The sequence below is a fragment of the Enoplosus armatus genome, chromosome 2, assembly GCF_043641665.1.
Source record: "Enoplosus armatus isolate fEnoArm2 chromosome 2, fEnoArm2.hap1, whole genome shotgun sequence".
NCBI classification, from domain to species: domain Eukaryota; kingdom Metazoa; phylum Chordata; class Actinopteri; order Centrarchiformes; family Enoplosidae; genus Enoplosus; species Enoplosus armatus.
Window position 1 is genome coordinate 14,613,095 of NC_092181.1, and position 15,844 is coordinate 14,628,938.

Consider the following 15,844-nt stretch of genomic DNA (forward strand, 5'->3'; position numbering starts at 1 on the left):
CAGAAATGGAACGTGAGAGAAAGAGAAAAACAATAAAGGGGGCAGCGAGGAGACAGTGATGCTCAATGACAATGTCTAATTTGCCCTCTATTTATGGATGGCGGGTCAGAACACGGCATGCTGTGAATTTAAAGCCTGATTTAGCTGCAAACTCATCCTGTCAGGGAAGACAAACTCCAACAACAACTGACAGATAAGCCTGCTTCTCTGATGAAAACATTTTCAAAACATGCACTTTCTCGGAGCCCAGCCAAGCGAGTAAAAGAAAAAAATTCCATTCTTTCCTCTTCTCTCACCCCTTTCCATGCTTCTAACATCCCAACATTTTTGGGAATTAATAATTTGCTGCAGCCACGAGCCCAATGTGTCCTACTGTGCGTGAGTGTACACATACTGTACATCCATGCACATGAGCCTGTGCGTGTACCCGCGTTCCCCTTGCGTAGCTGGGAGTAGTAGAACAGCCCAGCTCTAGTCTGTCTTGCCGCTGCTGTTTACGCTGGATTACCCCAACGCTTCAAAGCATTTCACTTCTGCCCCATTTACTGGTGTGTGTGTGTGTGTGTGTGTGTGTGTGTGTGCGTGCACGCTGTTTGTACGTGCACACACATGCACGTGCATACCCTGTAATACATAGTCACACACACACACACACACACACACACAAACGACACCCTTATCTGTCTCTGCAGAGTCTCTCCCCTCTTTGAAGACCCCTAAAAAACCTGTCTCCATTTTAGCCCTCAAGTCCTCATACTTGTGCGGATAGAAATGTCACCAACGGCACCAGAGCTTACAGGCACATCCACACACACACCCACACACACACACACACACACACACACACACACATCCATCTTTGAGTTTCTGATGTGTAGATGTCTGGACCTCAAGGAAATCACACCCCTTCTTCTCCTTACCTATCTCTCTCCTCTACAGATGCAATCTCTGCGCCAGCGAATTAAATTTCAATGAAAAAATTATATGAAATTGAAAATGCAAGATAATCAAAAGTTCAATAAAAAGCAATGAAAAGTTTAATGAGAGTAGAAAAGGGGGGTTATCTGAAGCACATCAAAGTGAGCATTTGGGAGCAGCACCACCAGCGTGAGTGAATGGAGAGCAGTGCCACTGCTGTCATATCTGCTGTGCCCACAGAGCATCCTCTCCTCTGCCTCTCTCTGCTGCCTGGACTGCTACTGTATAGCAAGTGGAGCAGAATGATGCACTGCAATGCTTCTCCCAGCCCCTTGTGCACACCCTCAAACACACACACGTTTTAATGCCAACACTCACATGAGCACGCATGCATCCCATACGCTATGCAAACACACATACCTGCACATGAAACAAATGCACCGCCACATTGTATGTATGGCATGCATATGTCAGTGCATATGGACTCATTCATACACACACACACAATACAGCTCTAGGACCACAGAGAAAGTGTTATTTCCACAATACAAGCAGTTAAACGGAAATTCTGTTGTCATACAACTTGGGTCCTATTTTTGTAGTTTTGGCTGTCATTCCTATCAGTGATAATTGTACTCACCAAGTTAATTGCAGAGATCTGGGAATGCAGCAACATTGCTAATGTCCAACAAAGAAATACAAGTTGTTAGATGATTATGCAGGTTTTAATCAAATCCCCAGATTAGACAAAGCCATTTGGACGAGATAACAAAGGCAAATCGTAAAATTATTACCGTATTGTCTTCTCTGTGCCAGACATCCATCACACTTACCATAGACTTAGAGCACACTGTTTGTTTTCCTGTGCAATGTGGGATTGTTACCAAATGTTTGGGTATGCTCACTTTCAGTTTTACCTCCTAATAAAGTGCTTCAGATAATCTGGATAAACTGTTGGCTTGTTTGAGGGCTTCAACTAATGATTATTTTTATTATCGATTCATCTGTCAATTATTTTTTTTACGATTAATTAATTGATGTTATTTATTTGCCTATAAAATATCAGATAAGAGTTTAAAGAATCACAAACCCCTTCCATGTGCACAAGGAGATCTATCACAACAATATGCATGCAAATTACAATGATACAAAACAGCAGCTAGAATCATTATAAAACTGTTGATATATGAAAAGAGAAAAGCAGAGGGCCAAGAACAGAGCCCTGAGGTACTCCATACTTCACATCAGAACACACAGTGTTCTTCCAGAAAGATTTCAACCATGTGGGAGCCAAGCCAGAGACGCCAAAATAGTTTTAGAGATGATCTAGGAGGATGCCAAGATCACTCTGACCACTCTCAGATTTTCTGACCACTCGTGTTTCCGGCTCCCTCTGACTTGTCGTTGTGTTCCCAAATCATCACTTTGGTGTCTACAATGTTAGTTGTAATAAAGTATTGGTGCTTGTAATCCTCCGTCACAGTCAATCAAACGATGGAGATGGAAACAGATTTGCGGGTGTATGAGTATGCATGTGTGTGCTTCATATCCACTCCTGCTTATTCTGGTTGTTTGCTGAAGCAGTGGATTAATTAGTTTTTGTTTACATGTAGCCCTCCCAAACTCATCCGATATGCATCCCAGCTAATTAGCTGCTAGCGCTAAAAAAGGACATAATATTATCATATTAGCTTGTTGGCTAAGCATCCATTTCATGTGTGTGATATGCTGTATCTACATGTGGATATCACACCCCCAAAATAAACAGGTAGGATTAGCTCTAATCCCAGAGGCCAACTGCACGTTTTGTAGCACATGCCATCAACACTCACATTAGTCATCATCTACAGTGTTTTTCTATCTAGGGCGCTTTCCCTACCCATTGCACACACACACAAAAACACACTCTTTACTTATCGACAACCGCTGTTGCTGTCTCCCCTCCTCTCTCCTGGTCTCTCACTTCTCCCTAACCCTGGGTGAAAGGGGCAGGGAGGAAGTCAAATGGTTGATGTGTGAATGCCAATAAACTGATGTCTCTCACTCTTCCTCCCTGCCCTTGCAATTCCCAACTGGAGACCCCCTTTGCTTATATAATGGCACCTGTGTTCCTTTTTCCATTTTTTTTCTCCATCCACCTTCCTCAAGAGAGAGACTCATTGAAAGAGCGAGAGATATGTGAGGGATGGGAGTGTGGAAAGGGTGGTTTACAGTCAAAGCAAGAGAAAGAGAAAATAAAGAGACGGACGGGAGTGTGAGATGTGCGTGTTTGATAGCACCTGTATTCGCTTTTCTGCCTCCCTTGTTCCCAGCGGACGCCTGTCACCATGGACTCACTGGACTGTTTTATCGCTCTCCCATGGCTCCCCCCTTCTTCTCCCCCCCTCTCTCTCCACCGGCTCTCTTTTCTCTCTGTTTCTGTATCTCTCCCAGGGTCTTTTAAAAATGTGTGGTGCTCATGTCTGAAAATGAGGAGGTGAATTCTTAAGAGCATAAAGGAATGTGAGCTGGAGACAAAATAAGTATTGTTTATAAGTAACATTTCATCTATGTGAGCCAACTCTCCTCCGTTTGGTAATATTTTTGGATTCAGAACTGTTCTGCACGGCTGGATATGACCCAGCAGACATTATCTGATAAAACTCTAATTTCTTCTCAGACCCTCAAGCGCAAGTTTTCCAACTCAAAGATAAGACTGTTGCTTTTATAAAAAAAAAGAGAAAAAAAAATGAACCAGGTTTGGGGGTGTAGACACATGGTGATTGCAATCAGCTAATTAGCTTAGCATGATTTTCAGAACATCTGTGATGGATTTTCTATCACAACATCCTTTTATGAAGAGATTTTTTTTTGGGGGGGGGGGGGTGATGAACATTAAAAAGTGTGGACTACAACTTTGGAAATATACTTTTTATTTAACAGCTTCTGTCTTTTTTGCCTTTGCCTTTATGTCTGCATGGGAATGCCACATTTGCATCGTTAACATTTTTTTGTTGTCATGATTTATCTTCATGATAAATGAAAAGCCACTGCATTCTCACTGTTGCATCCCACTGACTGCTGTCTTCAGTAGTTATGGTGTTGCAATGTTATTTGCACTATGAATGGATTTGCATTAATTTTCACATTAGCATCATTGACTGAAAGTGATAAAAAAAAGTGTTAGCATTGGCTTCCTCCATGTGACCTCTGTGTTTCTGCTGCTGCCCCAGGCTATGGTGGAGACTGTGAATAATTTGCTGCAGCCACGAGCCCAGACAGCGTGGAGAGAGCTGCCCACCAGCGAGCAGCTGCACTCGGCCACTCTGCTCCTCGACACTGTGGAGACCGGAGCTTTTATGTTAGCTGACAACCTCCTCAAGACTGACACTGTGCAGGAGACCACTGACAACATCCGTGAGTACATTTGTTGGTTCCTTCCCGTCCTCCAAACTCAGCTGGACCCTGCAGCTGTCAAGGAGCCTGTTGAGATGCCCTCAAGCAAGGCACTTAACCTGCATTTGCTCTGGTGCAGCTACACAGTGGCCAAGTGTTGGAGGCTGTGGCTGCAGTGGGCATGTCTTAGGTGTTGAGCTGGAGGAGTGCAAAGTATGGCTCGGCTGGAACAAAAGCATTTTTGCGATCTGTTGACTTTACCTGAATATGATGTAATGGAGGTAAGAATTTCTAGAACGCGCCCTTATTTTGGCTGAAATGTGGTTCTTAGATTTCACTATTTTTTTTTTCTTTTATAGATCTTATGACAACGTAAACCAGCTCAGGCTGCTAAAGATCTAAGAATATGATGTAATATCATTGTAAGAGGCAACGCTGACAGCAGGCATTACTGAGCCCGCTGCCTCAGATCTATGTTTTATAATACAAACGAGAAACAAAGTATACCATCTAACTTCCAAGTTCGTGAAAAAATAACATCATCTTTCATGTCTGCAATTACACACACACACACATACGTTCTGTACATGTGAATGGACATGAGTAGACATGAATGGAGGTAGGGCAGAATAATGCTATTGAGAGAAACGTATGTAAGATTAGTTTGTAGTTTGTGCGCATGAATCTGAGCTGCAAGGTGAACTAAACAGCACCTGGACTACACATGACTGGCTAAACTATTGCCTAATTGCATGATACATAAGTTACAGTGACAAGAATATGAAATACTTTTATACTGACTTTTTGGACAGGTAGCCAACGATACCTTGGTAAAAATCTGGCGTATTTAACACCACTATAATATTGTATACAGCATTATGTGTTCATATATTTGTCATATTATCTGTTTTTAAGGGGTTCTAAAAGAAAAAAAATAAGATGGGGGGTTGTAGATGAAGATGTGCTTGTTAATGTTGCACTGTAGTTTCATGTAGCTCCCACTAGACAGGACTTTAAGAAATTCAGACTGACTCCTGAGTGTAAAATATTTAATCATTTTTGTTTGTGCTACTTGATAAACCACTCTGTCCAATTAATAATTTGTGTGCATGAATAAACAAAACAGAAATAAAAGAGAAATCTGTTATCTATTTTATATATATATATATATATAAAACTGTTTATTTTGCACACCAGCATGTGTGCAGCTTGCAGCCAAAGCTGACCAGCAAGAGTACAAGAGAAACTACTGAAACAAACAAAAAAAAAGTGCGGCAAGGGCAAATGGAGTGAATACAATAACAACCATATGAATGTGAGGGAATGTATTGAGTAATTTCACAACAAAACACAGCCTTTAAATGACCAATTTGTGGTAAAATATTATCAAAACGTTTACCCTTAATACCTGACTGGCTCCATAAACGTCCGTATAGACGCACAAAAAAACCCAACAATAAAAACAGCTGAGTAGGCTTGTAAAGCTGTCAAAAAGAGGTCATGATGAAGAGGTCCAGGTTGTTGCGTGAGAGGCTTTGAAGGGTCAAGTCCACAGAGACCCAACCTAACGAAATGCAGGGAGAAAAGAAAAACTGGCCTTGATTCTTCTAAAGCAGGGATGAATTGTTTGCCAGAGACAATCATTTTTATTTATTTATTTTTTCCGTATTTCCTTCCCTCCACTTGTAGGCGGAATTGACAAAGCAGAACAAAGCTAGTTATTATGGCGTTGTGCACACCACTCTCCTCTCTCTTTCTCCTCCTTCCATCATCTCTTCTCATCTTCTCTCACTGATCCTCTCATCATCGGGCCATGGAATAAGGCAGAAAACCCTCTTTTGCTTTTCATGCCTTCAGATGATGATATATCTGTGAGCCTTCGTTTCATCTGCACCCAGACCAGTGAGTTGCACTCACTTATGTTTCCCTTGATAATCCTCCTGTTTACTCCCCTTTTGATTTGATATTTCAAAATTTCCTACACATCATCTCCCCATTACTAGGATTCACTGTGCTTCTATGTTACCCAGTCAGAGATGAAAAGTGGCTTGAGGGGGATGATTGTGGTGGAATGTCAAATGATGCTCTGAGGGGTTTATTTTGCTCACTTTCACATCAGCAAGCAATAAAATCACAGCTATTTAAGTCACACGATGTGGTGATACAATTTTTTCTTATCACAGACAGACAGTAGAGACAGATTCCACAAAGTCAGTCCGTACAACATGACTTTGTCTTGTTTAAGTACAACAGTTCATCCCAACGACTGCAATTCTACACCATTTCACCTCACATAATTTCCTCCAATTCTTATTTCCCTTCTCGAGCGCACCGCATACATATGGTTACATAAACAGTCATCAAGATGTAGGCTGCCACATCTCTGAAGAACTTAAAACAGGAAATCATCTTTTTGTGGAAAAATTTGTCTCCGCATTCCTCTCCTTTTTGTGCTGTTAATCTTCCCTCCCAGCTAATCCAGTGGGCAGATCCACCGTGATTATCTCTTCCCTTTATTCATAACCGGCCCGATGCCGCCTCTCATCTCTCTTTCTCTTCTTCCATCCTGGCTTCACTCTCTCTCTCTCTCTCTCTCTCTCCATCTCCTCCCTCTCTACTCTCCTCATTGCACTTTTTAAGCCCCCCCCCCCCCCCCCCCCCCCTTCTTTTTAACGAGTCTTTCAGAGGAGAGTGAGCGGCAGGAATAAATTATTTGAATGACGCATATTAAAGAAGCCACTGCAGCTACTGTAGGTGATATTGTTGTGTGAGATTGTGTGTGTGTGACTATGCGGCGCAGTATTAGGCAGATGAATAAATAGTGTTATTATTAGAACCAAAACAGTGATTTGAAGGGATAACACAGCGGTAACAGCGTGCGCGTGTGATAACGATAATGAACAAGTGTGTTTCTTGGGAGGAGGATTGTCATGACAAGGATGCTTTAATTAGATTAGACTCAGCGTGTTTTGATATCCCGCCACTGTGTGTGGGTGTGGATGTGTGTGTGTGTGTGTGTGTGTGTGTACATGTATGTGCATGTGTGTGGGTGGGTCAGTGTGTTAATGTGTGTGTGTGTGTACATAGCTTGAATGTTTAGTTTGGCTCTTGTGCAAGTGAGGAACCAGTGTTTCTCTTTCTTTCTGCCAGTATTTGCATATCGGTGTCTGTGTTTATGTCTGCCTGCCTCACTCTGCCTCCATTTCCTCTCTCCCAGACCTTAGTATCTCTTGCCTTTGTGCCCCATCTATTCGTTCTGCCTATCACCACTCTAGTCCTCTCCTCTCAACGTATCTGCTCGTTTCCCATCTCTCATCCATTCTGCTCCTCTGACTACCCTCTTTACTTTTTTTTTCACCTCTTTCCACCACTTCTCCCTGACCTCCTCAACTTCCTTTCCTTTCACCCTCTTCTCCCACTCCACCTCCTCTTCCACTCTAGTTTCCATCTGAGCATGTCCTTGTGTTGTTTATTTGATCAGGGAGCTGTTTTCACCATGAAAGCAGTGTCTAAATCACCAAATCACTCAGAAGCACAAGATAGCGATACACCAAAGGTATAATTAGTCCTTAATTAGAAACTTTATCTAATACATTACACAGCCGTAATCGGCAATGTGCTAACAAACCTGGATGGTGAAATTAGATTCCCACAATGCAAGAGAGAGGCTGGATTATCTACCTCAATGTGTTGGACCCAGTTGCCTGGAGACATTGTTGCCTTTTTTAGTATAAAAATCCAAGTTATTTCACTTCGATGCGTGTCAGGTTTTTTCATTTTCTTTGTTTAGAAGAAACTGCTGCAGGATTCATGCCTGCGTTCGGCTGTGAAGCACTTAGTGAGAAAACATGGTTATTACAAGAGGCTGCAAAACAAACCTGATGTAACGTGCTATGCTATGACTTGACATTAGGGTGTGTGTTCATGTGTGTGTGTTCCAGAGCTGGAAGTGGCCAGACTGAGCACGGATGGGAACCTAGCAGACCTGACATTCCCTCAGTCAGAGCTACATGGAAACTCCATCCAGCTGTCAGCCAGCACTCTCAAACAGCACGGCCGAAACGGTAGAAGAGAAATCTCACATTCTCTCTTCCTCTCACTCCCACTATGCAGTCTATGAACCCTCTCTCTCTCTCTCTCTCTCTCTCTCTATCTCTCTTTTGTTACGACTTGCAATCTCTCGCTCTTTCTCACATCCAACCGTCTATTTCTGTCACCACAGTTTAAGCCAACAATTGTCGAGTGCACCTCCTCCATGTTCCCGTGTGTCTTCTTACAGGCGAGATCAGGATGGCCTTTGTCCTGTACAGGAACTTGGGCTCCTACCTGTCCACAGAGAATGCAAGCGTTAGACTGAGCAGCGAGGCGGTCTACCCTAATTACTCTGTTATCGTCAACTCCCCGGTCATCACGGCATCCATTAACAAGGAGAGCAATAAGGTTTACCTGTCTGAGCCAGTGGTCTTCACTGTCAAACACCTGCAGGTAAGAAAGGTGCAAGGTGATGACTTCTTTTTTTGTCAACAATAAAAAAAGAACTTGCTGTGGGATAATGGGACAGACATAGAGGTTAAAGGATAAGGCTAGTGATATTCTGTGTTTTATTAATAAATTCCATGAAGAGACCAAAACCAACAACGAGTTAAACCTACTAAAAAGTATTGTTGAAGCTTGAAATACTTTATTCCTCTGTGCTATTGACCTCCACTGTAGTGGGCACTGTAGTTTACTTTACCGTTCTGGTGCTATAAATACTTACTAGAGCACCAAATGTGTGTTAATCCACAGCTGAAAGTTCCCAGCAATTTCCCTCTGTTTGAATGTTTGCTAACAGTGCCCAGTTGTTTTAGTGTTTAGCGTTTTTAAAAAGGAAACTATACATTTGTGACTTGTTTTTAAAGATTTTTGTCTTCAGGAGGAACGATTTGGGCCTGAGTACCACAGACAGACTGGGGAAGTTGCAAAGTATTGAGAAATGTACTAATGCATAGTTGGTTCTGGTCTTTTCATGAGATATATTGACAGAACAGAACAGAAGCCCTATCCAAACTGTAAATGGTAATAACCAGAGCTGTATACTCTAGATTTGAGACTGTCAGAAATTAAAAGCAACAACATTCACTCATGTTTTAAGAATATAACAGAGAGAGCCACGCAGCTTGAATGTTTAATTATAATCAAGACTTGTGGACCTACCCCAAAGGGCATGAGAACTGCTCTGGTATTAACAATAATTACAGACTGAATTAGGGTATAATTCCACATTTGCTTCACACTGTACGAATTGTGGTGCTCAATGCATTGCGTTGCTCATTCAACAAGCAAATGCTGATCCAGTTGGTGATCCAGCTTGTCGGCAACAGAAAGATCCTCACTGTTTCACTTGCTCATTTTGAGTGTAACTGTACAAACCCAACACACACTGCTTCATCAGTTTACACAACACAAGCAGCTCCTACACTCACACAACAAGCACGGACACACAGCACTGTCACCTCCTGCCACGGCTCTATGTTTATTTGTTGCTGCACTCTCGCATTCTGTCCCTTCTGTTTGTTGTTTTGTTGTTGTGTGTGCTTGACTCCCTCTCTGTGTTTCTTCCGCTCCATCCCTTTCTCCACTAATTCCTCCCACCATTTTTCTCACTTTTTTTTTGGCTCTCCCACCACTCGATGTTTCTACCTCCCACCTCCCCATGACTAAGTATCTGTTCTCTGTCTTCTTGCTTCCCCCAACCCTCCTCCTCTTTGTCCCTCTCTCTCTATCAATTTCTTCCTCTTGGTCTCGGTTTCTCTCTCTCACTCTCTCTCTCTCTCTCTCCCTTCCTCCTCCTCCTCCTCCTCCCTGGCCCCTAGCATTCGGAAGAGAACTTCAATCCCAACTGTTCATTCTGGAGCTACTCCAAGCGCACCATGACGGGATTCTGGTCTACACAGGACTGTCGTCTGCTGGGCACCAATCGCACACACACCAGCTGCTCCTGCACACACCTCACCAGCTTTGCAGTGCTCATGGCCCACGTGGAGGTCAAGGTAGGCGTTTAATCTGCCGTGCCTGCCGGGGGGGGATTGGGCAGGATCAAAGGGTCAGTTGTTCATCATTTGATTAGCTGTGGCTGGCAAGGCTGGTCAACAGATTCTAAAAAAAAGAGGAAGGAAGAGAAGGAGACCACAACATCTGGAAAATAGATTATAACTCTCCAGACTCTCCAGCACTGAGTAATCAAACTTGGCAGGAGAAATTTTTACAATTGATTCGTCAAGCCAGATGATGATATTGGGTTGACAAAATAAAAAAATCACTTCAAACAGTCAGTCTATGGAGTTGTGGATTACCAAAACAGATACATTTTAACTTACCATAGAAACAAATGCTGCTGGTCCTATTTTATCGTAAAAATTATATTTGACAGATCAGAAATTTAAAGTGGCTCATTTATTTTGATATCCATGAGCCACTGTGGGCGGCGGATAACAAACGTATTGTCCCGCTGTGTGTGGGATAAGTAGTTTTTGTCTCCCTCTTTTGTTACGTTAAGACCAAGTTCCTTCTCACAAATCGGCTCTTGTAACTCTGGATATTGTGTGACACCCAGTCTCTCCCTCTGGGCCAGAGGATGTGTGTTACTTCTAAAGGGGTCATGGTCAGAGCTAGCTTGGCAGCCCTTTGTGAACACAGTGTGAGGGTTTGAGCAGTAGATCCATCACAGCAGTGCTATGTTGAACATTGCTCTGCCTGCCAGGTTGCAGGACACTGATGGATAGAGCCAGCACACCTGTGCAACGCAGCGTAACGCTGTGGCCCTGAACGTTCAGCGACACACAGCCAGACTCACGAGTCAGGGGAGGGGGGGATGTGTGTCTGTTCCTACAGTATGTTTCATGTTACAACACTATGACTCATGTATGTTTTTAGCAAACCGAGGCTAAACATAGATAAATATAGTAGCTGTAACAAGCCATTAGATAATCCACTCAAGCTTGTCTCTCTCTTTTCTTGCACTTCCCACAGAAAGCAGACAGCATGCACGACCTGCTCCTGGACGTCATCACATGGGTGGGGATCCTGTTGTCGCTGGTTTGCCTACTTATCTGCATCTTCACCTTTTGCTTCTTCCGCGGGCTGCAAAGTGACCGCAACACCATCCACAAGAACCTCTGCATCAGCCTCTTCATCGCTGAGTCATTGTTCCTGGTCGGGATCAACAGGGCCGATCAACCGGTAAGAAGGCTGTGATTTTCTTTGTGAGTGTGTGTGTGTGTGTGTGTGTGTGTGTGTGTGTGTGTACAATTTACAGCATGTGCACATGCATATTCTTTTTACTACTAGCAATGAAATGGATAAATAAAAACAAATATTTTGCACACAGGCTCCATTTCAAAATGGGCTTTTTTAGTCATGCTGTGTTGGCGAAGGCTTGGCATAACTGTCCACTGACCAATACCACTGATCATACTGCATTGTTGGCAGAGCAAATTGTGAAATGTTTACTAACTTGCTGTCCGTGGTTGACCACATTGCCACTACATGAATAAGAAACAGAAGATTTGGTACATGCAGCGTTCCCAGAATAAATCGAAAACAGAAGTTTCTCTTCGTGACTATTAAACAAACCATATCTGTGTGTTCAAACCAGCCTGGATTATGCAACTTTTTTTCTCATAAATTGTGAAAGGAAAAAACAGAAACAGAGTTTACTGGCATTGTTTGTACTGCAAATGCTGACGTTTCCATGAAATCATTACTATACTGAGTGCTACAGCCCTCCTCAGATTAAGTGCATTATAGTTTGCGGCTAATGCAGAAAGGATTGCCAACCAAGGCAGAGACAAAAACATTTCTATAACATTAGGCTACTTGCACAGTTAGGTTGTTATACTTCTTGAATGGCAAATTAACCTAAATATAATAAATATGAAGAGTAAAAAAAAAAACTAATTTGCCTAGTCTTTGGTCTGTTCCCAGTTGCAACAGAAATGATTTACAACACACAAAGTGCATATTACACAGACTTGCTTATTGGCTAGATAATGTATTAAAGCTTGTGTATTAGCTTTGTTATAGCTTAGCTGATATTAATGCTGTGCTCCAGTTAGTCATTTCCCCCCTCAGGCTGCAGCTAGCTGCAGTCTATCTCCTTTGCCAGGGAATCCTGTTGGTTATGAGGGGGATGTTTGTAATAACATTACAACTTTCACAAACAAAGCCCATAGGAGCAGGGTAGTGAGTATGGGTTCAACTTGCATTCGGCCATTAGAGTGCTGTCAGGAACAGTAGTTTCACACAAGACCCATGTGTGCACACATCAAATTGTAGAACTACCTTGTATAAATCCAGCCATGTGTGGTTAATAGAATTCCCTTTGATGTTGTAATATTTACTCTGGATATTGATCATGAAAGTGCAGGCAAAGTGGTGACACTTATTTTCTTTATCTTCTTCTTATAAAAAGTTGATGCTATGCAATCAAACATTTTCAAGTATCTCTGAGACTGAAAAGAGCAGAATTTATGTTCGCTACATGAATGCTGCCAATATGTGACATAGAGATTTATAGTAGAGTATAGTTGTACATTTATAGAAATTTCACATGAATTCAATTGTCAGTGTAGAAACACTTACAATATACACCACCATGTTGCAAGCACCATGAGCAGGTCAGGCCAGGTCAGATAAGGCATGCTGATATTCACACCAACCTTGGGGTTAACTCTGGGTCACTGTGTCAATCTGAATTGGCTGTATGTCATTATGTGCGTCAAAATGTCGAGCAACATACTATACAATGATCCTCGTGCTTCAGAGTCAGCTGTACCCTCAAGTAAAAACTGTTCATGAATGCAGCATGCGCTACACCTCTATGGTCATAGCAGTAATATTAGTGATGGACAAACCTCTCAAGCCCCTCTGCTAGTATCAATGACGCCTTCTTTAGAGTAGCAGGTTGATTGGCTCAACTGGACTCTAGATGGTTGAAATGTTGCTCAATGTGAATTCCATCTAACAGCGGTGCTACTCTCTGCAGCCATTGAGGCTTGTGCAAATAGGGGCAAAAGTGACTTAAATAGTTAGAAACCTAATTGGTCACTCTCTGTTTCTCACTCCCACTGCCCGAACCTTACCAGATTGGGACTTTCTATTACGGTTAATGATGCATGACCTCTACTGCTCATGTGCTCAGCTTTCGCAGCTCAGAAGAAGATGAAGAACAATAACAAAATCAACAGATATATGGAAAAAGATATGTTGTAACAGCTCAAGGTATTGGGTTGTTAGCGAACTAACATTATCTCGTGCGTGTACTTGTGTATAGGCAGCGGGGGTTGGTTGAACTTATCTTGGTTCCACGTAAAATACAATTTACACGAGCTAAATAAAATTTAAAAAAATGTTTTTTCTGTGACAGTACATTTCAGGTGTTGTTCTTCTACTGTGGTGTTTTTTACATGTGGAATAGAGATGTGCATTTTCAGTACAACTAATGCACCCTAAACTGCAATGGTGCTGATGATGGACCCATAAGAAATAGCCCTGCCCCTACAGAGTTTTAAAAATCCCAGAGTCACAATTTGTGAAGCAATTTTTACATATCAGCAAGCCAACCAGTGTCATGCTCCATCCCTAATGATGCACAGTGCAGTTTTGGCTCAATCATCAGAGTCCATATGGTCTGCATTCCAACCACAGCCCATGTTGTATAATCCATATGGACTGCATTCAATACGCCAATCACGGATTAGGGCTTTAAACCTCACTTGCACAAAAATCGTATGGGTCAGATTCTGAGAGGAGACGTTTTCCTTTAATTCCTCTGGGCAAGGTCACCCAAATATGATCAATATACTTTAGGAAACATCGATGTGTGCGAGTACTGTCATAGTCATACTGTACTATGTATGTACACAACGCAGTTTCCAACATTGTTGACGTCTTTGTGCTAGGTAGCCTATGTTTTCTTTGTCTGTGAGCTGTTTGAATCGTGAGTGTATGTCTGTGGGGGAGGATGTGCTCAGGGCTGTATCCTTTATCTCCTCCATAGTATTCAAGATACCTCAGAGCAGCCGCAGGTCTTTGCATCCCGCTGAGCGTTCAATGAGAAGAAATTCTCATTGCAAATGAAGAGACAAAACATATTTGATAGAATGTGTTTTGACATTGAGGGTTTTGTCTGTGTGTGATTGTGTGGGAGGGATCATGTTTCTTTGTATGTATGTGCGTCCGCTGTATTTGTGTGTGTGCCGTTCTCCTGTTAATTACTGGTGACTATTTGTGACCTCCATTAACATCCTCAGCGTCACTTAGCTCGCAGCCGGTTAAGCCAGTAATTCCAGCAGGAAAACTAAATGACTTTGCATAAGCAGCCCCCTTTTTTTTTTTTTTTACCTGTGTGTGTGCGCGCATGTGTGTGTGTCTTTGTGTGTGTGTGTAAGCTACACTGTGCGATCATTAGAAATGGAAATGAGTGACTCCCTCGCCCCCTAAACTCATTGTCTCTCAGACATTAGGTAATTGTCTCTCGCTGCAAACCCCTCCATTATAAAAGTCTGTCTGTTAGCTCTCCCATTCAATGATTTAGGAGTGACTCTTTAGATTAGAACATTGCCATGAACGTGACGGGCCAGATCTCACCGTTCATTCTTTCCTCTTTCTTAAGCGCCCCTCTTTTCTTCCCATCCTATTGCCTAAATTGTTAATGCGGTTTTAGGTTTGATACCCCTCTTTGATTTTCCTACTACTCATCCTTTGCTGCTCTGTTTTTCTCTTTTTTACATTCAGGAGACTCTCTCACAGGGTTTTCTAAGTATTTTATCATCTGCCTCTCTAACTCTTTTACATCCCTTTCATCCGTCACTATTCACTGGCTACTAACAATGTGATTTAAAATCCATTCACTCACTTTCAATGTGAATGTATAACCACTGGTGGGTACCAATGTTAAAATTTTTATTTGATATTTGATAATTACCATTTCACAAGAAACTAAATTAAGAACCTGTGCCGTATTTTGATCATGTTATTCACTTAAAACATACAGTTCAGCTCTAGTAATGGCATAAAAACTGTAATTTTCCCTCAGCTATTCAGTATCTAAACTGATGTTACAGCTGGCTTTTTCCAAGCTCAAAAATGTGTCAAATTTTATGTGTGCTTTGTCTCTTTCATACCAATCTGCTGAGTCATTTTTGCAGCAGTTCCACTCATTTTTGTTCATCCTTGGCATTGACGAAAAATCATATTGTATTTTCAAGTGTTGCCAAGTCGCTCGCTCCTCACCAACACAACCCTCCCCTCCCTTTCTCTCTCGGCCCCATTTGAAAGTGCTGTGCTACTTTTGTTTGAAATGTGGTCAATCAGCAGAGGCTGCTGCACCAACTTGTCACTTATGTTTTCTTAATTATCTTCTTGAATAACTTGTAGATGTAGACGTGGGGTAAAGTGTGAAGGAGGCTCGACTAATATTGCTATCTTGACGTGATTTTGTTGCCTGTAATTGCTGTTATAGTATTATGATTATGAGTACTATGATTGTTAGTTCCCTCTATATCTATTT

General features: G+C 42.1%; 1 protein-coding gene across 1 annotated transcript in view; it reads left to right on the plus strand.

Moving 5' to 3' along the window:
- adgrl3.1 (adhesion G protein-coupled receptor L3.1) overlaps positions 1–15,844 on the plus strand; it is a 78,136-nt gene that overhangs the window by 46,123 nt on the left and 16,169 nt on the right. The window contains exons 10-14 of the mRNA XM_070912216.1: positions 4,131–4,314; positions 8,235–8,357; positions 8,573–8,778; positions 10,149–10,325; positions 11,305–11,514. Of these exons, the coding sequence (XP_070768317.1) occupies positions 4,131–4,314; positions 8,235–8,357; positions 8,573–8,778; positions 10,149–10,325; positions 11,305–11,514 (900 nt within the window). The remainder of the gene's footprint in view (positions 1–4,130; positions 4,315–8,234; positions 8,358–8,572; positions 8,779–10,148; positions 10,326–11,304; positions 11,515–15,844) is intronic.